This window comes from Scyliorhinus torazame, chromosome 7, assembly GCF_047496885.1.
Source record: "Scyliorhinus torazame isolate Kashiwa2021f chromosome 7, sScyTor2.1, whole genome shotgun sequence".
Lineage (NCBI taxonomy): Eukaryota > Metazoa > Chordata > Chondrichthyes > Carcharhiniformes > Scyliorhinidae > Scyliorhinus > Scyliorhinus torazame.
The window spans coordinates 135,240,930-135,267,990 of record NC_092713.1 but is presented as its reverse complement, the minus strand read 5'-3'; the positions used below and the strand labels follow the sequence as shown (position 1 = coordinate 135,267,990).

General features: G+C 42.4%; 1 protein-coding gene across 1 annotated transcript in view; it reads left to right on the top strand.

Annotated features, from left to right (window-relative positions):
* The window catches only part of tmco1 (transmembrane and coiled-coil domains 1), a 63,447-nt gene extending 37,535 nt beyond the window's left edge, over nt 1-25,912 (top strand). Inside the window, exons 4-7 of the mRNA XM_072511529.1 lie at nt 229-275; nt 612-679; nt 15,320-15,464; nt 17,104-25,912. Of these exons, the coding sequence (XP_072367630.1) occupies nt 229-275; nt 612-679; nt 15,320-15,464; nt 17,104-17,202 (359 nt within the window). The 3' untranslated portion in view covers nt 17,203-25,912. The remainder of the gene's footprint in view (nt 1-228; nt 276-611; nt 680-15,319; nt 15,465-17,103) is intronic.
* Nucleotides 25,913-27,061: the final 1,149 nt, after the last annotated feature.

The following is a 27,061-nucleotide window of genomic DNA, read 5'->3' as shown; positions in this document are numbered from 1 at the left end:
CATTTATATGATGTGAGGCAAGTCTCTTTTCTATAATCAGTTTCTTAAACAGTGAACACTTCACATTATGCCCTATTTTATATATGAGTAATGCCTTGCTCTTGAACAGCATTTTTAAAAAAAAACTTCCCACCTGGCAGATGTGGATTTAAGATACAGGGTACACTGTGTAAATGTATATGCTCCATTACCAAAAGGTAAATTTAACTTTATTCTCATTACTTTCAGAGAGACAAGAGGAAAAATTGAAAAATAATAACCGGGACCTCTCAATGGTAAGAAAAACTTGTTCCCAAGATGTTAATAATGCTGTTCAATGCAGTGATTTCCATTGGAGAAAATTATTCCGTACTTTTTACTTGGTTATTTCCACTTTATTGATATTTTCAAATATGGCATGAGATGTTGAAGAGTCAGTGGAATTACATTTTGTGGTGTTTTTGTAGTATTTGTACATAAATATGTATAAAGGCATCTTACAGATTCGGGCATAATATGAGAGAACCCTCCCTCGTACTCTTGTACTCGTTCTTTGACATCATGGAATCTATTTCTAAACTGAGCAATATAAAGTTGTCTCTTGGGAATTACTTGTTAATTTTAATTTTTAGGTGCGAATGAAGTCTATGTTTGCTATTGGATTTTGCTTCACAGCTTTGATGGGCATGTTTAATTCCATGTGAGTACACCTGGCTTTGAACTTTTATCATTTGTAATTATCGACAGAATTTTTATTTAAATCTGTGCATGAATATTGGAACTTGTGGCTAGCTATGTTCCACAACTGCTTGAGCAGCATCGTATCAATTGTTTTTTTGGCATTAATTCTGTAATTTGGGTGGCCATATAAAGATATAATATTCAAAATGATGTATGTAGATAAGGTAGTCCACTTATTCAAATTAACTTGTTCTTTCGTCAAAAGAAACTTGAATTAAATAGATTAATAATGTTGCTGCTAACAGCAACACTGAGCTAAATGAAACAGTACCATGATGCATCCAGAGAAGCTAATGCTTTCTGCCAGTTTTCTCTTCCCTGGCACCCAGAATAGAAATTGCAAATAAGTAACTTCCGAACACTAATGACAAATTTGCAAATATGTAATACAAACAACTACTGAAATGGTAAATGCAGTATAATTAATGCATAGAAACAGTTCAGCCTCTGTTTTTGAGTCGGCTCCATGGTTTAGTTTCAGCTCGTAACTTATATTGCATTGCACAGGAGGGTGGTTTGGAGTTGATGATGCTCATCAGTTTACCATGTCTGCATGGGATGAGCTAGATTGACCATTTGGCCTTTTTCTGTGTGTTTACAGGGAACAGTTTAAAATTCAGCAAAGGCATACCAAGGGATTGTTAAGAAGGGAAAATACAATTTGAAAGTAAACTAGCAGGGAACATAAAAACTGACTGTAAACCTTCTCTATGGGTGTATAAAGAGAATAAGATTAATAAAAACTAATGTAGGCCCGTTACAGTCAGAAACGGGGGAATTCCTAACAGGGACACGTACAATCAGAAACTGGGGAAGTCATAATGGGGAACAAAGAAATATCTGAGGAACTAAATTCATCCTCTTCACAAAGGAAGACATGAATAATGTACTAGAGGTTCTGAGAAGCACAAGTTTTAGTGTGGAGCTGAAGGAAATTAATATTAGTAAAGAAATGGTTTTGGGGAAATTAATGGGATTGAAGGTGGACAAATCTTCAGGGTCTGATAATCTTCATCCCAGACTACTTAAGGAAATGACCCTAGAAATAGTAGATCCATTGGTCGGCATTTTCTAAAATTCTTTGGACTCTAGAATGGTTCCTACGGATTGGAGGGTAGTGAATGTAACCCCGCTATTCAAAAAGGGAGGTAGAGAGAAAATGGGGAACTATAGATAGTGAGCTTAACGTCGGTAATAGGGAAGTTGCTGGAGTCCATTATCACGGATTTCATAGCATAGCATTTGGAAAGCAGTGGTGTAATCAAACAAAGTCAGCATGGATTTACAAAAGGAAAATGATGCTTGACAAATCTACTAGAATTCTTTGAAGATGCAACTAGTAGAGTTGACCAGGGAGAACCAGTGGATGTGGTTTATTTAGACTTTCAGAAGGTTTTTGACAAGGTCTCACTTAGCAGATCACTATGTAAAGTTAAAATGCATGGAATTGGAAATGGATAAAAAGCTGGTTAGCAGACAGGAAACAAAAGCGACTAGTGGGATCTGCTCATACCCCAACTGTTCACATTATATATTAATGATTTAGATGAGGGAACTAAATGTATTAGCTCCAAATTTGCAGATGATACAAAATTGGGTGGGAGGGTGAGCTGTGAGGAAGATGCAGAGATGCTTCAGCGGGATTTGGACAGGCTGAGTGAGTGGCACATGCATGGCAGATGCAGTATAATGTGGATAAATGTGAGGTCATCCGCTTCGGTAGCAAAAATAGGAAGTCAGATTATTATTTGAATGTGGATACGCAGCGAGACCTTGGTATCCTCGTGCATCAGTTGCTGAAAGTAAGCACGCAGGTACAGCAGGCAGTAAAGAAGGCAAATGGTACGTTGACCTTCATAGCAAGAGGATTTGAGCATAGGAATAGAGATGTTTTACTGCAACCTGGAGTGCAGTTTTGGTGTCCTTATCTGAGGAAGGGTGTTCTTGCTATGGAGGGAGTGCAGCAAAGGTTTACCAGGCTGGTTCCTGGGATGGCAGGACCGTCCTATGAGGAGAGACTTAAATCGGTTAGGATTATATTAATTGGGAAATTTCTTCACCCAAGAGTGATGAATCTGTGGAATTCGCTACAACAGTAGTTGAGGCCAAAACGTTGTTCAAGAAGGAATTGGATGTAGCTCTTGGGGCTAAACGAACCAAGGGAAAAGGTGGGTGGGGGGGGGGGTGCAGAAAGAGGATCAGGGTATTAAACTTGATGATCAGCCATGATAATGAATGACGGAGCAGGCTCGAAGAGCCGAATGGCCTACTCCTGCTATTTCCTACGTTCAGGATACTAGGATGTAGAACCGTAGGCACTTGCAGTTTCAAGAAACCAGAAATGATATGCCAGATCTTTGGGAATTAATTCTTAGAATCTTGAATTTGACTTGGAATCAAGTCACAATATGTTTGCTGTCAAAAGCCACACCATGCCGAACTGCCAATCTCCTAAAATATGCAAAGCTATAAAGGTTGGTGGCTAGCATGTGAATACTCTATGGCTTCCATGCTTGGCTAATTATTGTGTTTGTTAGATGTTGATTTTATTCTCTGCTGTTTGCTTTCCACTCATAAAATGTACGTATTGAGATTTGGGGATGAATTTCCTTCTGGTAACTGGTAAGCCTGAGTTCCATGATTTTTGGGCTGAGCGATTTTTGAAGAAATCACTATTTATATATTTGCATTTATCAAGAGATTGATATCTTATTATACATAATGTCTTATGATTTAATACTTAAGATAATACTGCTATTAATAGAGTAGAATATTTGGAGAATAAAGTTTTGTTAGCTATGAAACAGAACCCTTGTGTTGTGGAAAATGTTTTTAAGGGTTGTGCTAACCCCTTGGAATTTCACTTTTACTGATATATACACTGCACAATTGTGTCCTTCCTGTAACAGAGGAAGTATTTTACAATTGGAAAATATATGAAAACAAGAAATATCATTTAGAGATCTGGAAATTAGTTGGTGAAATAATTGCATCAACATTCACTTCCAGTCAAGCCACCTGGCACTATGAACAAGCAGCTGTTGAGAGGAATTACTTGGTAATTGTAATATGCCTTTTTGTGTTCATTAAAGTTCAATGACCTGAAGCACGCAGTGATAATGCCAATTGCTGTAAGTTTTTAAAGCTGTTTTTACTTTTCATGATCAAAGGCTGCAGGAACCTGGTACAATGAGCTATATGTTCCTCTTTTTCACGTTTAGTCAGATAACACAAGTCATTTGGCCCATTGAGCCACTGTCGGTCCTCTGATTAAGTTATCTAATTAATTCCACAGCCACCGCCTTTCCCCACAGCCCTGCAATTCTTTTTTCCATTTTCAGGTATTTATCCAATTTCCTTTCATCTGCTTCTGCCACCACCCTTTCAACCACTGCATTCCCGATCATAGCAACTCACTGTGTTCCCAAAAAAACACTCCTCCCTCTGTCCTTAATCCAATTATTTTAAATCTGTGTCCTCATTAAAACCTATGCAGTGCATGCTGGCTGCACACCTAACATTCTGTGCACACGCGAACCCTGATTATACTGTTTGGCTAATGTTGGTTCGTTCAATGCAGATGACAGATGAGAAATAAATGGACTCATCCACTGGTTGTTTGTACTGCCATAGTAACCGTGTTATAATGTTAGGAGCACCCAATTTGGATCAGTACGTGTATAAGAACACCAAAGACCTGTGGTAGTTGCAAAAGTCATCTTTTTAAAAAAAAATAAGTCCAACGTCTGCTGGCCTAAACAATTCTGATTATTGTTGGTTGCGGCTCACTGTGTGAGACCTGCACCTCTAGGATCTGGTGGTTTCTGATCAATGTAAATGCGACTTGAGTTTCAAATTGACACAAGATATTTCGGAGTAACCCACATCACTCCATTAGATATTCTCTTTTTCACATTGCCCCATCTTCCACTAGCCAGAAAGTTGGATGATGCAAATTTAAGACAATTGGAAAAGAGCCAGGAGCAAAGCAAGGCAAATTTTTTCAAACACTGCATTATGATCTGAATGCACTACTTGATATGATTGTGGAAGCAGATCCAGTAATATCATAAGGGAACCGGCTAAATCTTTGAAAGGGAGTAAATAGGGCGATGGGGAAAGGCAGGAAGTGGAACTTAATGGATGGAACAGCATGAAGAAGGACAATGGACTTGAATGGCATGCTCCTGTGTTGTCTGATTCTACATGTGCGATTCTTTTTTTAAATTAAAAACCATTTTTTTTTTTTTTTTGCAAATACATTATAGTATTGCTCCATGACAATGTTTAAATATGGCCAGAGCACTAATTTGCAAGTGCTATTTACAATTTGGTTTGGGCTTTGGCTTGCCCTCGGACCAGTCTCCTGCGGCTTTGTCCCTTGTTCCGTGCATTCTCTATGTGTGCCTTCGCCGCCGCACCTTTTTCTCTCCCCTCTTTCCCCCCCCCGCCCCTTTTTTTCCAAGAGATCGGCAGGCGATCAGGGAAGCAAAGCTATGGCATCGGCCCCCCCCTTCCATGAAGAGCTCTGGTTGCTCTGATACCCCGAATACTGCCATCTTTGGGCATTGTTTCACCCTCATTCTCACAACCCTGGACATGGTCTCAAGGAAGGTTGTCCATAATCTGACAAGTCTGGGGCATGCCCAGAACTTGTGTGATTGGCCAGGCCTCCCTGGCACCATTCACATTGCCCTCCACCTCTGGAAGAACCCCCTCATGCAAGTTTTAGTTAGGTGCGCCCTGTGCACCACTTTTAGTTGTGCTCGGCTCAGCCCTGCGCACATGGAGATGAAGTTTGCCCTGTGCGGTGCTTCGATCCAGAGTCTCTCCCTGCTATCTCGATGCTTAGTTCCTCCTCCCATTTTCCCTTGCCTCGTCCAGGGGCGCTAAAAGTCACCCTTGCGTGTCTGCGCAGTTTCCCTTCCCTGCTGCGTCCAGCAGTTCTTCTACTAACGTGTGTCCTGGTATCTCGGGTGACCTGTATCTCTGGTCGTTTGCTCTTGGTAACTGGAGCCTCTCTGTGATTTCCCCCAGGGTTGCTACTCTATCATCAGTGTACATGTCCTTAACCGTCAGTCCCTTCTCCCTGTCTCTAGCTTTTGAAGGGGGCATCCATTATTGTGGGAGTGAACCTGTGGTTGTTGCAGAAGGGGGCCCTGGTGGACATTAGACCGAAGTGTTGCCGGTACCATATCCTATGGCTACTACCACTGGGCTCCTCATGTGGCCGGGAGCATTGGAGAGCACCTGTAGCTTGGAGGGTCGGCCCTGTGCAGGAATTCTCTTCCATCTTGACCCACTCTGCTCTGGGTTCCTTAACCCATCTCTGTACGCTTTCGGAGGTGGTCGCCCAGTGGTAGAACTGGGTAGGTTCGGGAGGGCCAGGGTGCACGTGCACAGGCACGCGTTCGAGATGTAGGGGTCATTTGTGTAAAGTGAAACTCTGTTTTCTGGTTGATTTCCTCCCCCCTCCCCCCTCCCCCCCCCCCCCCCCCCCCCGGCCATCGGATACCTCTCCACCCCTTCCCTGCTGTTGAGGGCGATCGCCAGTGGCTCGGTTACCAGAGAAAACAGCAGTGGAGATAGCGGGCATCCATACCTCGTGCCTCTGTGCAGCTGGAGGTATCAGAGCTGGCGCTGTTTGTCTGTGCGCTTGCCTTGGGAGCACTGGACAGTAGATTTACCCAGGAGGTGAACCCTAACCTGAACCCAAACCGTTCCATTACCTCAATGAGGTACTTCCATTCGACTCTGTCAAAAGGCCTTTTGTGCGTCTAGGGAGACGATCACTTCTGATGTTCTCCCCGCATGGGGTCATTATCATGTTCAGCAGGCAGTTGATGTTCGATGTTAGCTGCTTGCACTTGACAAAGCCCGTCTTGTCCTCCGCGACTGCTTCTGGCACGCAGCTCTCCAGCTGCCTCGCCAGGATCTTTGCGTCTATGTTGAGTAGTGAGATGGGCCTGTAGGACCCACACTCAAGTCGGGAATTTGTCCTTTTGTGTATTGGCTATTATTGAGGCTTGTGCCAGTGTTGTTGGCAGGGTGCCCCTTTCTAGCAAATCTGCAAACATCTCCCGCAAGTGTGAGGCCAATGCTGGCATGAAGTTTTCGTAACAATCTGCCGGGAATCCATCTGGCCCAGGTGCCTTCCCCACCTGCATGGAACTGATACTCTCCATGACGTCCCTCAGTTCTAATGGTGCTTCTTGGCCCCTTCTCTTGTCTTTCCCATGACTGGCATGTCCAGTCCATCGAGGAACTGCTTCATCTTAGAGTCCCCCTCCAGGGGCCCGGAGATGTACAACCCTCGGTAGAAGGTTTTGAACGTTTTGTTGATCTTTTCTGGTGCAGCAACAAGCTTGCTGTTTCTGTCTTTAACCTGAGCTATGTTCCTCGTGGCTGCCTGCTTTCTCAGCTGGTGAGCTAGCAGGCAGCTGTCTTTGTGTCTATGTTCGTAGAAGGTCCCCCGTGTCTGGCGGAGTTGGTGCACTGCTTTCCCAATGGAGAACAGGTCAAAAATTCCATCTGTAGCTTTTTCCTCTCTGCTCGTAGGTCAGTCACTTTTGAGGAACCTCGCCGATCCACCTCCAGTATGGAGTCGGTTGATATGAGTCTGTCGGGGATTACTGCCATGGTTTTCTTCATGAATTCCGTGTCGTCCAGTTGGGAGCATGCACGTTTCCGTGAACTACACTAACCATGACATACTGTCCCCCGTCGGTCCATAACCGTCCTCGTTGCTGTACATGCTGCCCTCTTATTGAGCAGTATGGCCACTCCCCTAGCCCATGGCCTGTGACCTGATTGGTACGTCTGTCCCACCCATTTTTTTCCAAGCGCAGTCAGTCCTTCTCCCTCCGGTAGGGGTGGGAGACTATGTCGGCCCTCAGCTTTTTCAGATGGGTGAAGACTCTGGATCTTTTCACTGGCCCTTAAGTGCCTTGATGTAAGGGCGTATTGTGGCACAGTGGTTAGCACTGCTGTCTCTCGGTGGTGAGGGCTCAGGTGCGATCCCGGCCCTGGGTCACTGTCTGTGTAGAGTTTGCACATTCTCCCTGTGCTGATGTGGGGCTCACGCCCACAACCCAAAGATGTGTGCAGGGTAGGTGGATTGGCCACAACAGCTGGCTTGTAATGCAGAACAATGCCAGCAGCACGGGTTCAATTCCCGTACCGCCCTCCCCGAACAGGTGCCAGAATGTGGCGACTAGGGGCTTTTCACAGTAACTTCATTGAAGCCTACTTGTGACAATAAGCTATTATTATTATTATTTTATTATACATTATGATACCCAGGTCTCGGTGAACAGAGATGTATGCAAATTGTGTGGTTGTGATGTTCAAAATGGCTCAAAAGTTGAGCTTCTGTACTTCTGGCTTACTAAACCGGAAGTGGAAAATAGTAGAAATTTTTAAATGTGAGTTTAATAACAATAGACTGATTAAAATAGGCTAACCTGTTATTGTTATATCTGTCCTTTTCAACGAGTCACAAAAATTCTCCTTCCCTTTACAGTAGTTGTGCTGTTGTGATGCCCGATTTATAAAGTTTGAGTTCATGTAGCACATGGATAAAATCTTATTTGCTGGAAATTAATTCAGTCAAAAGCATTGTGGGGAATATCCACCAGCAGCATTGTCCTGGTGAGAGAAATGGCACTCTGGGAGAAAGAGCCTGTGATATTTTAATGTCCACCTGAGATTTGATTCCAGTTAATTTGAGAAACATTTTGCTTCGGAAAATGTGTTTTTCTTTAAGTTCTTTCATGGGATGGGGGTGTCGTTAGTAAATCCGGCATTTGTTGGCCATCCCTAATTGCCCATGAATTGAGTAGTTTGCTCAGCCATTTCAGAGGACAGTTGAGAATCAATCACATCACTGTGGGTCTGGAGTCACATGTATGCCAGACCAGCTGGATGGCAGATTCCCTTCTCTAAGGGACATGGTGAACCAGATGGGTTCTATGATGGTTGTCATGATCACCATTACTGAGACTAGCTTTATGTTCCAGGTTTATTAATCAAATTTCTATTCCACCAGCTACCATGGTGGAATCTGAACCCTTGTCCCCAGAGCTTTAACCTGTGCCTTTGACTTTAACCTGCGCCTTTGGACTGACTGGTCCAGTGACATTGTCACTATGCCACCATCTCCTCCCAAGTTGAAAATTTAAGATGGGGTTCCTTTCTAACTTCTTTGATGTTTACTTTAGATATCCAATCTCCATAGAATTTTAGAACCATCGAACAGTGAAGGGGGAGATCATCCTTTGGCCCATCAAGTCTATGTTGGCTCTTTTAAATGTCATTCCTGTTCATTCCCCATATCCATTTTAATCTTTCTTCAAGTCTTTATCCAATTCTCTTTTGAATTCTACTGTTGAATTTGTATCCGGATATCTTATTGGGCAGTGGATTTCAAACTCCAGCAGCTCATTTAAAAAAAAAAAAAAAACTTTTGCAAATGAGTTTAAATCTGTTCTATCATGCTATTGACCCTTCAGCATTGGAAACAGCCCCCTGTTTACTTTTATCTAAATCTTCCATGATTTTAAACATCTCTATCATGTTTAAGGTGTTCAGACTTCATCTTCTTGCTGCTTTCAAAATTGCTGAATTTTGTACATGTTTCATGTGCAGCATGTGATTGACATTCACTACGTTTTCCCTTCCCATTGTTTCTGCTCCTTCCTCCTCCCACCCCATATTCTAATTTTCTAATGGCCAGGGAAAATTAGCAGAAGACAATAGTGTATGGAGTTTGCACATTCTCCCCATGTCTGCGTGGGTTTCACCCCCACAACCCCAAGACGTGTAGGTTAGGTGGATTGGCCACTCTAAATTGCCCCTTAATTGGAAAAAAAATAATTGGGTACAGTAAATTTATTTTTTAAAAAAGAGAAAGAAACTGAAATTTTGCGAAATCTACAGGAAGTTACAAAGCACTTCATGACTGAGTTATTGTTAGAAAAAACTTTTGTTTAACATCTCTTATCTTGACCCAATCCTAGTTTCATTAGTAATATTTATTTTAGCACGAGGGTTCCCGCATCAGAACCGGCTGTTCCTGTTCAATCACTGACATAATAATAATCTTTTGTCACAAGTAGGCTTACATTAACACTGCAATGAAGTTACTGTGAGAAGCTCCGAGTCGCCACTCTCCGGCGCCTGTTCGGTTATACAGAGGGAGAATTCAGAATGTCCAATTCACCAACAAGCACGTCTTTCGGGACTTGTGGGAGGACACAGGAGCACCTGGAGGAAACCCACACAGACACAGGGAGAACGTGCAGACTCCACACAGACCGTGGCCCAAACCGGGAATCGAACCTGGGACCCTGGAGTTGTGAAGCAACAGTACTACCCACTGTGCTACTGTGACATGCAGTTACTCGCAGTGGTCGCTGAATGGTCTGAAACATGCAACTCTCAATCCATCCTGCATCCCAATGGCCAGAGTCATGCCTGCTTTCCAGAACAGAATTGGCTCCTGTTAGAACCCCTGCAGACTCTGCCTGGATGTCTTCAAGAAGCTGTCTCAACTGGTTTGTTTCAGCTTCTCCCTTGTCATCAGACAAATCTGCACTGCTTTAATGATACTTTTAAATAATCCTACGTAATTATTCTACTATGAGAGCAAAATACTTTACTTGTGATCTAAAAAGGTAACCCAAAAAGCTTTCTCAAAAATGTCTGAATGCCTTGGCTCCACCCAGCAATGACATAATCTCCCCAGGCTGAAAACACATGGATTTCCCCATGGCAAACAACAGTGCATTATCCCAGGCTTTAACGATGATCAACTTCACCTCTGACTCTGAAAGCTTTCTGGTCTAGCAAAACAAGATTATTTTTTAAAACCTGACTATTGCAGTCAAATACATTCTAACCCAGGCTTTTAACCCTTTCTAATCTAATATAATCTAAAATCCTGCATTAGTCACACTTAGTTACACAACAAGGAGTGTCGTTACGAACAGCAGTCAGGGGAGCTGCTTCGAAGCTCTATCCAAGCCATATAATGGCAGCCTTGCAACAGTGTAAAGCAACGTAATGTTCACCATCTGTCACCCTCTAGATGTTTCTGCAAGAACAGCTTTGCTAGTCCCATTCCTACATGTCTTTTCCATAACACTGCAAATGTTTCCTCTGGAGGTATTTATACAATTCCTTTTTGAAAGCCACAGTTAAATCTTCCTCCACCACACTCGGACAGTGCGTTTCAGATCCTAATCACTCGCAATATACAACAAACAAAAATTCCTACTATCTCTATTGGTTCTTTTGAAAATCGCCTTAAATCAGTGCCCTCTAGTTCTTGACCTTTTCCATGGTGGGAAAAGCTTTTCTATCTACTCTTGTCTCGACCCCTCGTAATTTTGAAAACCTCCATCAAATCTCCCATCAAGTCTCTAAAGTTTCTCAAATGTATCCAACTGCAATTCCTCATCCCTGGAACCATTCTCAATAAATCTTGTTTCTCTCCGCATCCTCGGAAGCATCTCCTCCGCAGCAACTAAAGCCAGTAAGGTACCAGATAATAAACTCAATGTGACTAAGGGGAAGAGTAGACAGGGAAGAGATGATGAACGCAAAGGGACAGGTGGCCTGAGGTGCATTTGTTTTAGTGCGAGAAGTGTAGCAGGTAAAGCAGATGAACTTGGGGCTTGAATTAGTACCTGGGAATATGATGTTATTGGTATTACGGAGACTTGGTTGACGGAAGGGCAAGACTGGCAACTAAATATCCCAGGGTATAGATGCTTCAGGAGGGATAGAGAGGGAGGTAAAAAGAGGTGGAGGAGTTGGATTACTGGTCAGAGATGATATCACAGCTGTGATTAAGGAGGGCACGATGGAGGATTCAAGCACTGAGGCAATATGGGTAGAGCTAAGAAATCGGAAGCGTGCAGTAACCTTGTTGGGACTTTACTACAGGCCTCCCAAAAGCGAGCGTGAAATAGAGGTACAAATATGTAGACAGATTATAGAAAAATGTAGGAGCAATAGGGTGGTCGTGATGGGAGATTTTAACTTCCCCAACATTGAATGGGACTCGTGTAGTGTTGGAGGCGTAGATGGAGCAGAATTTGTAAGGAGCATCCAGGAGAGTGTTTTAGAGCAGTATGTAAATAGTCCAACTCGGGAAGGGGCCATACTGGACCTGGTATTGGGGAATGATCCCGGCCAGGTGGTTGAAGTTTCAGTCGGTGATTACTTTGGGAATAGTGATCACAATTCCGTAAGTTTTAGAATACTCATGGACAAAGACGTGAGTGGACCTCCAGGAAGAGTGCTAAATTGGGGAAAGGCCAAGTATAACAAAATTCGGCAGGAACTAGGGAATGTGGATCGGGAGCAGCTGTTTAAGGGTAAATCCACATTTGAAATGTGGGAGTCTTTTAAGGAAAGGTTGATTAGAGTGCAAGACAGACATGTCCCTGTGAAAATGAGGGATAGAAATGGCAAGATTAGGGAACCATGGATGACTGGTGGAATTATGAGACTAGCTAAGATGAAAAAGGAAGCATACATAAGGTCTAGGCGACTTAAAACTGATGAAGCTTTGGAGGAATATCGGGAAAGTAGGACAAATCTCAAACGCGCAATAAAGAGGGCTAAAAGGGGTCATGAAATATCTTTGGCTAACAGGGTTAAGGAAAATCCCATAGCCTTTTATTTGTATATAAGGAGCAAGAGGGTAACTAGAGAAAGGATTGGCCCACTCAAAGACAAAAGAGGGAATTTATGCGTGGAGTCAGAGGAAATGGGTGAGATTCTTAATGAGTACTTTGCATCGGTATTCACCAAGGAGAGGGACATGATGGATGTTGAGGCTGGGATGGATGTTTAACTCTAGGTCAAGTCGGCATAAGGAAGGGGGAAGTTTTGGGTATTCTAAAAGGCATTAAGGTGGACAAGTCCCCAGGTCCGGATTGGATCTATCCCAGGTTACTGAGGGAAGCGAGGGACGAAATAGCTGGGACCTTAACAGATATCTTTGCAACATCCTTGAGCACGGGTGAGGGCCCGGAGGACTGGAGAATTGCTAATGTTGTCCCTTTGTTTAAGAAGGATAGCAGGGATAATTCAGGGAATTATAGACCTGTGAGCTTGACGTCAGTGGTAGGCAAACTGTTGGAGAAGATACTGAGGGATAGGATCTATTCAGATTTGGAAGAAAATAGACTTATCAGTGATAGGCAGCATGGTTTTGTGCAGGGAAGGTCATGTCTTACAAACCTAATAGAATTCTTTTGAGGAAGTGACAAAGTTAATTGATGAGGGAAGGGCTGTAGATGCCATATACATGGACTTCAGTAAGGCGTTTGATAAAGTTTCCCATGGCAGGTTGATGGGAAAAGTGAAGTCTTATGGGGTTCAGGGTGTACTAGCTAGATGGATAAAGAACTGGCTGGGCAACGTGAGACAGAGAGTAGTGGTGGAAGGGAGTGTCTCAAAATGGAGAAAGGTGACTAGTGGTGTTCCACAGGGATCCGTGCTCGGACCACTGTTTGTGATATACATAAATGATCTGGACGAAGGTATAGGTGGTCTGATTAGCAAGTTTGCAGATGATACTAAGATTGGTGGAGTTGCAGATAGCGAGGAGGACTGTCAGAGAATACAGCAAAATATAGATAGATTGGAGAGTTGGGCAGAGAAATGACAGATGGAGTTCAATCCAGGCAAATGCGAGGTGATGCATTTTGGAAGAGTGGACTATACGGTCAATGGAGGAGTCCTGGGGAAAATTGATGTACAGAGAGATCTGGGAGTTCAGGTCCATTGTACCCTGAAGATGGCAACACGGGTCGATACAGTGGTCAAGAAGGCATACAGCATGCTTGCCTTCATCGGACGGGGTATTGAGTACAAGAGTCGGCAGGTCATGTTACAGTTGGATAGGACTTTGGTTAGGCCACATTTGGAATACTGCGTGCAGTTCTGGTCGCCACATTACCAGAAGGATGTGGTTGCTTTAGAGAGGGTGCAGAGGAGGTTCACCAGGATGTTGCCTGGTATGGAGGGTGCTAGCTATGAAGAAAGGTTGAGTAGATTAGGATTGTTTTCGTTGGAAAGACGGAGGTTGAGGGGGTCCCTGATTGACGTCTACAAAATTATGAGCGGTATGGATAGGGTGGATAGCAACAAGCTTTTTCCAAGAGTGGGGGTGTCAATTACAAGGGGTCACGATTTCAAGGTGAGAGGGGGAAAGTTTAAGGGAGATGTGCGTGGAAAGTTTTTTACGCAGAGGGTGGTGGGTGCCTGGAACACTTTGCCAGCGGAGGTGGTAGAAGGGACACGATAGCATCATTTAAGATGCATCTAGACAGATGTATGAACGGGCGGGGAACGGAGGGAAGTAGATCCTTGGAAAATAGGCGACAGGTTTAGATAAAGGATCTGGATCGGCGCAGGCTGGGAGGGCCGAAGGGCCTGTTCCTGTGCTGTAATTTTCTTTGTTCTTGGTGACTTGTCAACTTTAAATACAGCCATCCTTTTTAATCCTCTTCTATTTTTAGCACAATTGTCTAGCCTAATTAATCTTTCACTGTAATTATAGGCAGCATCCATTCATCCTTGGTAAAGATGGATGCAAAGTACTTTGTTTTGGTACGTCAGTCATGCCCTCCCTCTGCATTCATGCATGGATTTCATTCCTCTTTTGGTCTCTAATCAGTCCCACCCTTTTTTATATTACATGCCTATAGAAGTCTTTGTTTAGGTATAACCTTCTGACTTTTTTTTTATTGCAACAACTGAGGACTCTTATGAATTATTGACTCTAAATGCCAGTCAGTACACTAGGAAGAAATGGCCAGTTGCTTTTGATGATAAACTGCATTTTTAAATTGTTGATTCTCAGAATGGTAAATATTTCAGGACGAATGACTAAAGATTTAATGGTTAAGACTGCCACTCTTCACAATTGATTTCATTGCCTGTTGCCAGTTTAATTTAAAAAAAATATATATATTCAGTCTCTTTCTCTCTTTTCCCCCCCCCCCCCTTCCCACCACCAGCTAAAAGCAACATTCCAGTGCTTGAGATGTCACCATTATTCAAATAGTGCAACTTTCAAACATTTTACTTTTATGTTTAAAACATAAAAGAACATTTGGCAATTTGTTTTGCCTTGTTCAAGGTCCTCCATTCTCAATTTTTTTCAGTAGCCCGAGTATAAGGATACATTAGACAGAATCTTTTACTCTGTACCACGGACTGGACTGGAGCAGCAAAATAATTCCCTTGTATCTTTGAAAACGTGTTATTTTTATTTTCTGGCCACATTGTTTTTAATGCAACTTGTTTTCATTTTATTAAGTCCATAATAAACCATTAAAAAGGAATGATGGGGAATCTATGTTAACCTCTTGAGTTTAAAAGTCCACAAACCACATGCTTTGGTCTCATGGTTTTTATCTGAGCTCCCTTAAAATTCACTTCCTTTCTATAGTTATGCTTTTCAAAAATCGGCCCTGACAATTGCACCAAACAAGAGAATCTTGTGATTTCCTGATCACTCCTGGTGCTTTAACCGCCCTATCGTGAACTGTTTGTGTAATTTGAGGTTTTCTCTTAACAGATTTGATGGAAGAGTGGTAGCTAAGCTCCCATTTGTGCCTTTGTCGTACATCCAGGGATTGTCTCACCGCAACCTTCTTGGTGAAGATTATACTGACTGTTCTTTTATTTTCTTGTACATTTTATGTACAATGTCCATTCGACAGGTAAGCAATTAATAAATTGCTATGTACAGGCATGAGAAGGAATGGAAAGAAATGTAGATGTTAAACATAACATTCACATAGAGAATGGAAAGAAATGTAGATATTAAACGCACATATACATATACACAGAGCACCAGACTGCCAACAGAGACTTAGCATGCAAATATATAAGTTTTTTTTTAAATTAAGGGGCAATATAGCATGGCCAATCCACCAGCCCTGCACATCTTTGGGTTGTGGGGGTGAGACCCACGCAGACATGGGAAGAATGTGCAAACTCCACACGGCAATGACCCGGGGCTGGGATCGAACCTTGGCGCCACCCTGCTGCCCTAACTTTATAAATTTACATAGGGCAAAGGCTAATCTTTCTTTAACTGACTTCAAGTTTGCGAGCCATTACTAACAATTTAGCTCGGTATATAATATGGATTAAGGCCAATGCCATTCAGTTCAAATGAACACTCATGCTAGTACTCAGCACATTCCTTTTTAAACGATTTCATCACAGAAAATAATGCCTGCTTTAAACTAACTGTAAATGCCTTAGAAGTTATTTGACTTCACAAATGTCAAAGGGGCAGCACGGTAGCATTGTGGATAGCACAATTGCTTCACAGCTCCAGGGTCCCAGGTTCGATTCCGGCTTGGGTCACTGTCTGTCCGGAGTCTGCACATCCGCCCTGTGGGTGCGTGGGTTTCCTCCGGGTGCTCTGGTTTCCTCCCACAGTCCAACGATGTGCAGGTTAGATGGATTGGCCATGCTAAATTGCCCTTAGTGTCCAAAATTGCCCTTCGTGTTGGGTGGGTTATGGGGATAGGGTGGAGGTGTTGACCTTGGGTAGGGTGCTCTTTCCAAGAGCCGGTGCAGACTCGATGGGCCGAATGGCCTCCTTCTGCATTGTAAATTCTATGATAAACTATGAAATGTATCTGCCTGGTTTACCTATATATTCTCAATGTGTAACAGTTTCACTCGCATGGATTTCATACTGTACTGTATTTTCTAATTGACAGCCTAGAGTACAATAGATTTTTGTTTAATGTTCTGTACATTTTCTATTGAGTGGAATTGGTTAATGAGTGCTTGATTGCGAGTCTGACTCGATTTGCTGATTTTATCTGGGGTCACAGGATTGCTGTTTACTCACTACCTTGGAAGGGAAGGAAAAAGTTTAAATCCTGCCTTAAAAGTTCGTTCACATTTCCTGTGTTTAGGATGGGTGGGTTTATCTGCTGCTCTTGTGTGTTTGTGGATAACAACATTTTCCACATTTTAATATTCAGTACCGTCTGGCTTGATGCTTGCATTAAGAAAAAGATGACCCTTGTTTTCAGTCCATTTTGAACTGAACAAACATTTAACCGTAATTCCATTTTTTGACCTAATACTAGTTAATTTGCAGGTATCTTTTTTGCATTCTGTACTTTTGGGCTGTGGCTAATGTAAGAAAAATCTACATCTAAGAATATTATGAAGCCAACAGCACTGAAAGCTCACTCCAATGTTTTTGGTGCATTTATATTAAGTTTAGTTTCTTTGTGGTCTGTTACTGATTTACATTATTCAATTTTGTGTGATCGTATTACTGAACTTTATTTCAAACAATATTCTATTACATTTTCTTTCTTCTCCCAGAATATTCAGAAACTCCTGGGTCTGGCTCCTTCACGTGCAGCTACCAAACAGGCTGGGGGATTCCTGGGACCTCCACCTCAAGCAAGCAAATTCTCATGATGTAACTGGTATTGTGTATCGAATATCTGCATACTGTATGCAGAAGTATAATTTGTACCTTTCACAGCTTAAAAAAAACATTTTGAACTTATTTGTATCTAGCAATGATAGAAATGCAAAAAGGCTGGTGTGTAAAAATTGAAATAGTTACATTATATTAAACTGCCATTTCTGGGATAAAAAATCAGAAGCCAGGTAAATCATTCACTGCCTGCTGTTTGTTTGAATTGTTGAATAAATGATATCATTGGGCTCAAGATGGTGGGATAATTAAAACAAGTTGTGAACAACAGAAGTTATTTCCTTATGGTTATATTGGGTTTGATCAAATGTTCAATTTCAACATGACTGCTATCTTCTGAAGCAGTTTTGTTTTGAACTGTTGGTCCATAAAAAGGAAGATTAACTTGTACAATGCAGCTGATATCCAAAAAGAAGAAAACTTTAACCTTTCAAGGTCCAACTCTAATAGTTTTTGAATACAGCAACAGCAAAAGATAAATATGAATTTGACTCCACATTACAATTCGCAATTGAAGCAAGTTGTTGTCAGGTGTTAGTTCAGTCTTTTTAAAATGTCTGTTTAGTCCTTGTTGTAGGTGGATTCTTCGAGGACCTGAAAATAGGAAGGGAGAGGGAAACTACATGGGGTAGCAACTAGAAACTGGTATTTTTCCAGAGTGTTTATCAGGGTGATGGCCATTTGTTCTAATTAATAGAATATTTTCCCTCTCTGAATAACCAATGGTACTACATAAATTTCTGAGTCTAGGCATATCATAGGCCAAGTATAAAATTCCTGTTGCTCTTCAGCAATATGACGGGTCAGACATCCAGAAGAGGTCAAGCAAAGCAGATACTCTTCAGTGTGATAGTGATGCTGTACTGTCAGAAATACCATTCTTTGGATGTGATGTTAAGCTGAGATCATGTCTGTGCTGTGGGAATAAACTATCTTGAGGCACCATTTGATGGAAAAGAGGGAGTTTGAATTTCCTCCTAAAACAAAATGTTGGAAATACTCAACAAGTCTGTCAGTTTCTGTGGAGAGAGCAACAATTAATGTTTCAGGTATTTGACCACTGGTTCTAATTGTTAGATGATGTCTTCCCCACCGCTTCAGTCCCTTTCCTAGATTCCCCGACCAGTGGGAATAGTTCCTCTCTCAATCCTATCTATCATTTAGTATTGTGAAAACTTTGATCGAATCACCCCATAATCTTCTAAATTCCAGCCAGATTTTGTGTAATTTCATAATTTAACCTTTAGAGTCCAAACACACTCACTCCAAATCCAGTATATCATTCCGAATGCGTCTTGTATTAACAGCACTCCACTCCAGGTGTGACCTAACCAGGGATTTGTATAACTGAAGCATAGCTCCTTGTTTTTCAGTCCTCTTGGGATAAAGACCACCATTCCTAACTTGATTCTTTTCTGCACCTGTTCATGAACTATACATTTGGTCACCCAGGTCTTTTTGGACATCCACTTTAGCTAATTTTTCACCATTTAGAAAGTACTCCTTTTCTAGCTCTTCCGTATCCAAAGTGAATAACCTGACATTTGCCTACATTAAAATCTATTTACCACAGTTTTGCCCTTTCACTTAAATTATTAATTTATCTTTATGATCTGACACTCCCATTACATTAATGTCTGTTTTTGTGTCATCACCAAACTAGGGCATTTGGCTTTTTATTTCACCATCAAAATATGGTGAATAATTGAGGCCCCAACACAGATCCATACAGGACAATACTAGCCACATCCTATCAATTGAAGTATCTGCCCATTATCCGTACTCCATCTCCTACCACTTTCCAAACCAGGTTAATAGTTTGCTTTCAATTCCATTAGCTTCAACCTCTTATGAGGGACTTTACCAAATGCTTCCTGAAAATCTATTTAGGTTCCATCCATAGACATTCCTCTGTCCATTGCTTTAGTCACTTCTGTAAAAAAAAAATTCAATCAGATCCATTAGCATGACTACACTTTGCAAGTTCATGCTGATGCTCTCTGGGTGAAAAGTTTAAAGGTTCAGTCACTCCTTTCCTAATTGATATACTAATAATTCCCTGACAACATAGTTAGGCTAATTGGTCTATAATACCCTTGTTCCCCTTCTCTCAAGAACAAAAGAAGCAGGAGTAGGCCATTTGACCCATCAAGCCTGCTCCACCGTTCAGTTACATCATGGCCGATCTGATTGTGACCTTGGGGACAGGCTGTCTGACCTCCTACTCTTTTCAATGAAAATCTGTCTAACTTGGCCTTGATTATATTTCATGATCTCTGCTGCTCTCCGTGGAAGAGAATTCCAAAGACTAATCTGAGAAGAAATTCCCCCACATCCTCATCTTAAATGGCAGACCCCTTATTTTTAAACTAGTTCTAGATTTCCCTCGTGTGAGAAAACATCCTGCCAGCATCTACCCTCAAAGGTCTCAATCGCACCTCTTCCTTTTAAACTCGAGTAATACGAGAACCCTTTCATCCCAGGGATCAGCCTCGTGAACATTCTCTCAACTGCTTAAAAACTAGCGCAAGTGCCTCTCACCAATGCCCTGTCCAGTTGTAGCAAGACATCCCTTGCAATACAGCCACCATTCCATTTGCCATATTTTTAATAAAATAAATTTGGAAGACCAATTTATATTTATTCAATAAGGGGCAGTTTGGTGTGGCCAATCTACCTAACCTGTATATCTTTGGATTACAGCGGGGGTGAGACCCACGCAGACACTGGGAGAATGTGCAAACTTCACACGGACAGAGACCCAGGGCAGGGATTAAACCCGGGTCCTCGGCGCCGTGAGTAAGTAGTGCTAACCACCATGCCGCCCCTGTCTCTCCATTTAAATAATTTGCTTCTCTGTTCTTCATGCCAAGTGGACAACCTCGCACATTGGTCGTGAAATCCTGTGCAGTCTCAATTCGGAGTCTGATTGCCACTTGGCTTCTAATTTTTTACCTTTAAAATACAGATGCTCCTTTCATGCCAAACCCTCTGACTCCGGTTGAGCAAGACCTAATCTAATGCAGTGGGGTGCCTGAGGCAGTGTGTTGAGGGCAGCAGCTTTGAAGTTAGAAGGCCATGCGTCCCTTTTTTTTAATAGCAATAAGTTTGAAGGTCTGGCCCAGCCACTTTGAGAAGCCTGGGAAAAGATACCTTTGTACGGTGCAGGAGTGTTGGTTGGTTCAAGGGGGGTTGGGGGTTTTGATTCTTCCAACATTTCCTGAGTAATTATTCTGGTAAGACAGTCGGAACCATCTGTGGTTTGCAATTTATATTGTACTATTGGATGGTTCCCATTGCAGGCCAATTGCCCAACAAAAGTTTGAACTTCCCAGACTCTTGCCATGCAACCCTTATTGGGGGGAGCGGGGAGGGTACACTTCATTGGGGTTCCACCCCAGTTACAATGTCCTGGAACTCAGGTTACAGGCCATTATGCCCCCTCTGCAAAGTTTTTTGCTTAATCTATCTATATCCCTTGCAGACTGTCTTCCTCACAACTTGCTTTCCTACCTACCCAAATCTTCTGCAAATTTGGTTGCAATACAGTCATCTAAGTCATTAAAGTAGATTGGAAATAGTTGAGATTTCAGTTTGCCAAAGTGAAAATTACCCATTTATTCTGACTGTTTCCTGTTGTCAAATTCTGCATCCAGACTAATTTATCACCCCCCAATACCATGAGCTCTTGTCGTCTGCAGTAACCTTTTTCATAGCGCCTTATAGAATGCCTTCTGGAAATTCAATACATTATTCCCCTATATCCACTCTGCTTGTAACATCCTCAAATCTAATTGTCAAACATGATTTCCCTTCCACAAAAGGGATTCTGTCTGATTGTATTATGATTCTCCAAGTGTCCTACCAATACTTCAATGTATTCCAGCATTTTCCCAATACTGTGTTGGACAAACTGGCACAATTTCCTGCTTTCTGTCTTCCTTCATTCTTGAACAGTAGTGTTATATTTGCAGTTTTCCAATCTGCTGGAACCTTTCCAAAATCTACAGAATTTTGAAAGATTACTACTAACGTGACCACTATCTTTGCAGCCCAAGGCCCTTGGATGCAGGCCATCAAGTGTAGCCCTTCGCCCCATTAATTTTTCAAGTACATTTTCTCTCGAGCTGATTGTTTCAAGTTCCTCTGTCCTTTTTGCTTCCTGCTTTCCTCCTATTCTTGGGATGTTTTTTGTGTTGTCTCATGTGAGGACCAATGCAAAATACTCGTTCAAAGTCTCTGCCATGTTCTCTTCATGTGGGGATGCCGGCGTTGGACTGGGGTGAGCACAGTAAGAAGTCTTACAACACCAGGTTAAAGTCCAACAGGTTTGTTTCCAATCACTAGCTTTCAGAGCACTGCTCCTTCCTCAGCACTGCTCCTCAGGAAGGAGTAGTGCTCCGAAAGCTAGTGATTTGAAACAAACCTGTTGGACTTTAACCTGGTGTTGTAAGATTTCTCTGGTGTTGTAAGACTTCTTACTATGTTCTCTTCATTTATTGTCCAAGGATTGCTAATCATATGCCATCTTGATAGCTGTGAGGATTGAATCAGCACTGTTGGTGTTATTCTATGCCACACTCTAACCATCTGAACCATGTCATTGGTTAGACCCCTTTATTTCCCTCTCTCGTTTCTTAAAGGAATGGCTCATGAATCACGAGAATTTGATGAGATTATTGTTAGGGTGTCGGCAATGTTCTACTTACTTTAAAATCCTGGGATGAATATCATCTGTTCCTGGAAATTTCCATCAGGCTTGATAATGCTTGACATTCTGATAGTCAGACAAAACAATTTGGGTTGAGTGAGGGCACTGAACAGAAGAGATAAATATTAATTACTTGGCATTCTCGAACGATAATGAATAAATGGAAACGATCCCTACTTTAAAATAGAATGCAGACCGTGCTGATGGAAATTTAAGTATGATCACAGTATTAGGATGTGCTGGCCATTAAGTTACTAAAATCAAAGGTTTTTTAAAAGTGTGAAACTAGTTCCAATTTATGTACCAAAACAAAAGCAAAATACTGTGTATGTTGGAAACTGAAATACTCGGTCTGGTAACGTCTATGGAGAGAGAAAAGGTCTTTTCTCTCTCACTGAACAGATTCATGCTTACCGACTGAGTATTTCAAACATTTTTTTGTTTTGGATTTTTATGTATATATGACTAGCTTGCCAGGAGAAATATGGTAAAACTTTCCATGTTGCTGTACGTTTGTACAAGACCCAGAATAATTGACTTGTGCAACAGGAAGAGAAGAAATATGGAGAAGTCCACAAATAATTATTTCACAGTATCTAACATTAACAGATTTTATTACATAGAAGCATCCATAGAAAATGAGTAAATTTGCAGATGACACTAAAGTCGGTGGAGTTGTGGACAGTGCGGAAGGATGTTGCAAGTTACAGCAGGACATAGATAAGCTGCAGCGCAGGGCTGAGAGGTGGCAAATGGAGTTTAATGCAGAAAAGTGTGAGGTGATTCATTTTGGAAAGAATAACAGGAAGACAGAGTACTGGGCTAATGGTAAGATTCTTGGCAGTGTGGATGAGCAGAGAGATCTGTGTCCATGTACATAGATCCCTGAAAGTTGCCACCCAGAGGGTTGTTAAGAAGGCGTACGGTGTGTTAGCTTTTATTGGTAGAGGGATTGAATTTCGGAGCCATGAGGTCATGTTGCAGCTGTACAAAACTCTGGTGCGGCCGCATTTGGAGTATTGCGTGCAATTCTGGTCGCCGCATTATAGGAAGGATGTGGAAGCATTGGAAAGGGGCAGAGGAGATTTACCAGAATGTTGCCTGGTATGGAGGGAAGATCTTATGAGAGAAGGCTGAGGGACTTGAGGCTGTTTTCGTTAGAGAGAAGAAGGTTAAGAGGTGACTTAATTGAGGCATATAAGATGATCAGAGGATTGGATAGGGTGGACAGTGAGAGCCTTTTTCCTCGGATGGTGATGTCTAGCACGAGGGGACATACCTTTAAATTGAGGGGAGATAGATATAAGACAAATGTCAGAGGTAGGTTCTTTACTCAGAGCGTAGTAAGGGAGTGGAATGCCCTGCCTGCAACGGTAGTGGACTCTCCAAAACTAAGGGCATTCAAATGGTCATTGGATAGACATATGGACAATAAGGGAATAGTGTAGATGGGCTTTAGAGTGGTTTCTCAGGTCGGCGCAACATCGAGGGCCGAAGGGCCTGTACTGCGCTGTAATGTTCTAAGTTCTATGTTAAAATAGAAACCGGAGGAGGCCATTTGGCCCTTTTCAGCCTGCTCCACCATTCATTATGATCAAGTTCAATACCCTGAACCCATCTTCCCCATGATATCCCTTTAGCCCCAAGAGCCTGGGGAGAGTGGGCAGCACAATCAAAGACCCCTTCCACCCGGCTTACTCACTCTTCCAACTTCTTCCATCGAGCAGGAGATACAAAAGTCTGAGAACACGCACAGATTCAGAAACCGCTTCTTCCCTGCTGTTACCAGATTCCTAAATGACCCTCTTATGGACTGACCCTCTTGTGGACTACACCCCTGATTGCTTCATCCGATGCTGGTGTCTATGTATTTACATTGTGTTGCCCTATTATGTTTGTTCTTTTCTTTTCATGTACTAAATGATCTGTTTGAGCTGCTCGTAGAAAAATACTTTTCATTGTACCACGGTGCATTTGACATTAAACAAATCCAATCCTCTGAGTCTTGGTCGTCTCAGGGCCTTTGGCTGCAAAGGTGGCTCTCGCACACTGCTTCGTACTGTCCTCTGGTCTGCTGTTGAGACTTCTCCATTGCCTCTGCTTTATGTTTTCGCTAGGAAGGGCACTAGATGCCTCCATTTTATCCCTCTCTTCGTGCCCTTCCAGAAGCTTTTCTGGCCCTCAGCCAATGAGGTCACTAAGCGGGGTTATGCAACATCCAAAGAAGTTGCCGATTACAACTCTAGGACACCAGGAACTCCTCCCAGATGTCCATCCTCGGGTGCATTGTCTGCACTTTACCTTATCCTATGTAAGGTAATCTAGGTGCCAGAAAATCTGACTTTATCTGAGCAATCCACAACAATTGATTAATTTGAATGGGCTGATTCTCTTCCGATGTCTTGCCCGGCTGTCTGTCTCTGTCTAGTGTTCTGAATTTTGCTGTTTTGAAAAAATATTTCCAATCAAGTGGCAATTTAGCGTGGCCAATCCACTTACCCTGCACATCTTTGATTGTGGGAGTCAGACCCACGCAGACACGGGGAGATGTGCAAACTCCAGTGACCCGGGGTCGGGATCAAACCCATGTCCTCGGTGCCGTGAGGCAGCAGTGCTAACTGTGGCTCTGACTGTGGCTTTAATTTAAAGTGTCCAATTCTGTACTGGGTCTAAGATTCAGATTGGTGGTCATTTTACCACATGAAGGGAGAGAAATCCTGTTGTGGAAACTATTGAGGTTTTTCCCTTTTGTCTGTAGCAGGGAAAATCCTGACATGCATTTGCCTACTTCTTGTGACTGAGGAAATCCTCCCAGAGGCGAAGTGTGGGTTTAGATGTTCCAGAGGAATCTCTAACATGGTCTTTGTTTCTAAAAGAAAAAAAAAAAAATCTAACAAAAATGTTGAGAACCTCACCAGGGACTCTTCATTGCATTGATCAACCTGATTAGTAAATAGTGAGTCTCTGTGCATTGTGCACCAAAGATATGGATGCCCAAAAAACTTCATCTCAATCCTGGAATTGCTTCATGATGATGTGGCTGCTACTGTCTTGAGTGGGAGATCTGAAACAGACATCTTAAAATTCTGGACCAGGTCAAGCAAGGCTGTGTAATAGCCCCCATGCTATTTCATTCAAGGTCAACTGGCGGCAATATTAAATAACCATTTAGATCAGTGTATTTTTAAAACATTTGTGCCAACTGGCTGGCCTTCAGGACCTATGCCATGTTCATTTACCCAGAATGTAGCATGGCATTGAGCCCCAGCAGTTTGATCCAACATCATTTGTGGAAAGTCAATAACCGGCCAAAAGGATTATATCCAACGTTGAAGCAAATCAGCTAGATGTTGGTTCTGCCCCATACACGCCCCAGCAACTCACACCCGAGTCTTCTAGCTTTGCTTTTAAAAGGCTTGATTTCACCAGTTTGAAAGTTTCTTTAAGGACAGCACTGGCGCAGTGGTTAGCACTACTGCCTCAAGGCGCCAAGGACCCGAGTTCGATCCCGGCCCCGGGTCACTGTCTGGGTGGAGTTTGCACATTCTCCCAGCGTCTATGTGGGTCTCACCCCCCAAAACCCACAGATGTGCAGGATAGGTGGATTGGCTTGCTAAATTGCCCCTAATTGGGAAAAAAAGAAAGTTTCTTTGCTCCAATTTTGACATTTTTTGTGTAGATGCCAGAATTTTCTTTCAGTTTTCCCAACTAATGACATTGAATGCTCATAACCTTGCTGTTTCCATACATAAAATTTACGATTTAACCTTTTAATATTTTGTGTCCTGCTCAGTCTCTCGAATTTCCAGACAACAAATCAAGAAGTCGTTCCTGAGTAAATGCAGCAATTCAGTTCAAATGCTTTCCATGTCTATTGTTGTAATTGCTGAATCGTAGGTAGATGCCTATTGAATGTCAAATGTAATCGTTGATTTGCTCCTTCCATGACAATATAACGTGTTGTGAGAGTTGGTAAATAGTCTTTCTATCTCTCATCATTTTTTATGGAATTACTGCAACACTTGATCTGAACAGACATTTGGGAGCTGCTATCAAATTCTCAACTTGAATTTTAAATGGGCATTATATGGACATTTACTCCACTGGTTAAAGTAAAGTATCCATATCCATTTAAGATGACCTGCTTTCCCCTTTTGACGGGGAGAGTTGGCTGGTGGTGATTTAACCTGAGCTTCACCACACCTCACGCGAGGGGCAAGGTTGAGAAGGCTATGCCTTCATGAATAACTTCAGCTGGTACGTGAATTTAACCCGTGCTGTTGGCCTCACTCTGCATCATGAACCAGCTGTCCAGCCAACTGAGCTAAAATCAGTCAATGAGGTCACTAATTGACCCCCCCCCCCCCCCCTCAAATATTTACCCAAGAGAATTCTGGAGTTAATTGATGGCTATTTATTTATTTTTGCTGCCACTATTATCCTCAAAATTTCCTCCGTTTTAGAAGCCCGTTCTACATGTGCAGCAATAATTTTCTGCAAAACGGAGACATCATTAAAACTATAGAATGATTATATGTACAAGCTTGCACTGCTGCCTCACGGCACTGAGGACCCAGGTTCGATCCCAGCTTTGGGTCACTGTGTGGAGTTCACACATGCTCCCTGTGTCTGCGTGGGTCTCACTCACACAACTCACACAAAGATGTGCAGGGTAGATAAATTGGCCACGCTAAATTGCCCCTTAATTGGATGAAAAAATGAATTGGGTACTTTTAAATTTATAATTTGAAGAAATTCTACCCTCCACCCCCATCCAATTACATGTGACCCGAAACTCCATGGCCTTTCTAACATCCACCCGCAGGTTGAAACCCATACTTTGAAAGACCTTAGTCCAGATGGAAAACTCTTTAACCTCAGTCACCTTCATACCAAAACTAAACTGATCAGCATGGTCAGCCAAATATTCAACCTCCCATATATGTTGAAGGAGAGCCGCTGGGGTTGAAGGAGAGACGCTGGGGTAAGTTCAGCACCTCCCATCTTTCTCAAAAAGCCACCATTGATGAGGCAATCCAACACCAGATCTAATGTTTCAGCTCAGCCTTTAACATATAAAGACCTCCTTACGTCAAATAAAATCCGATTGTACAGAGCAGTTGTTG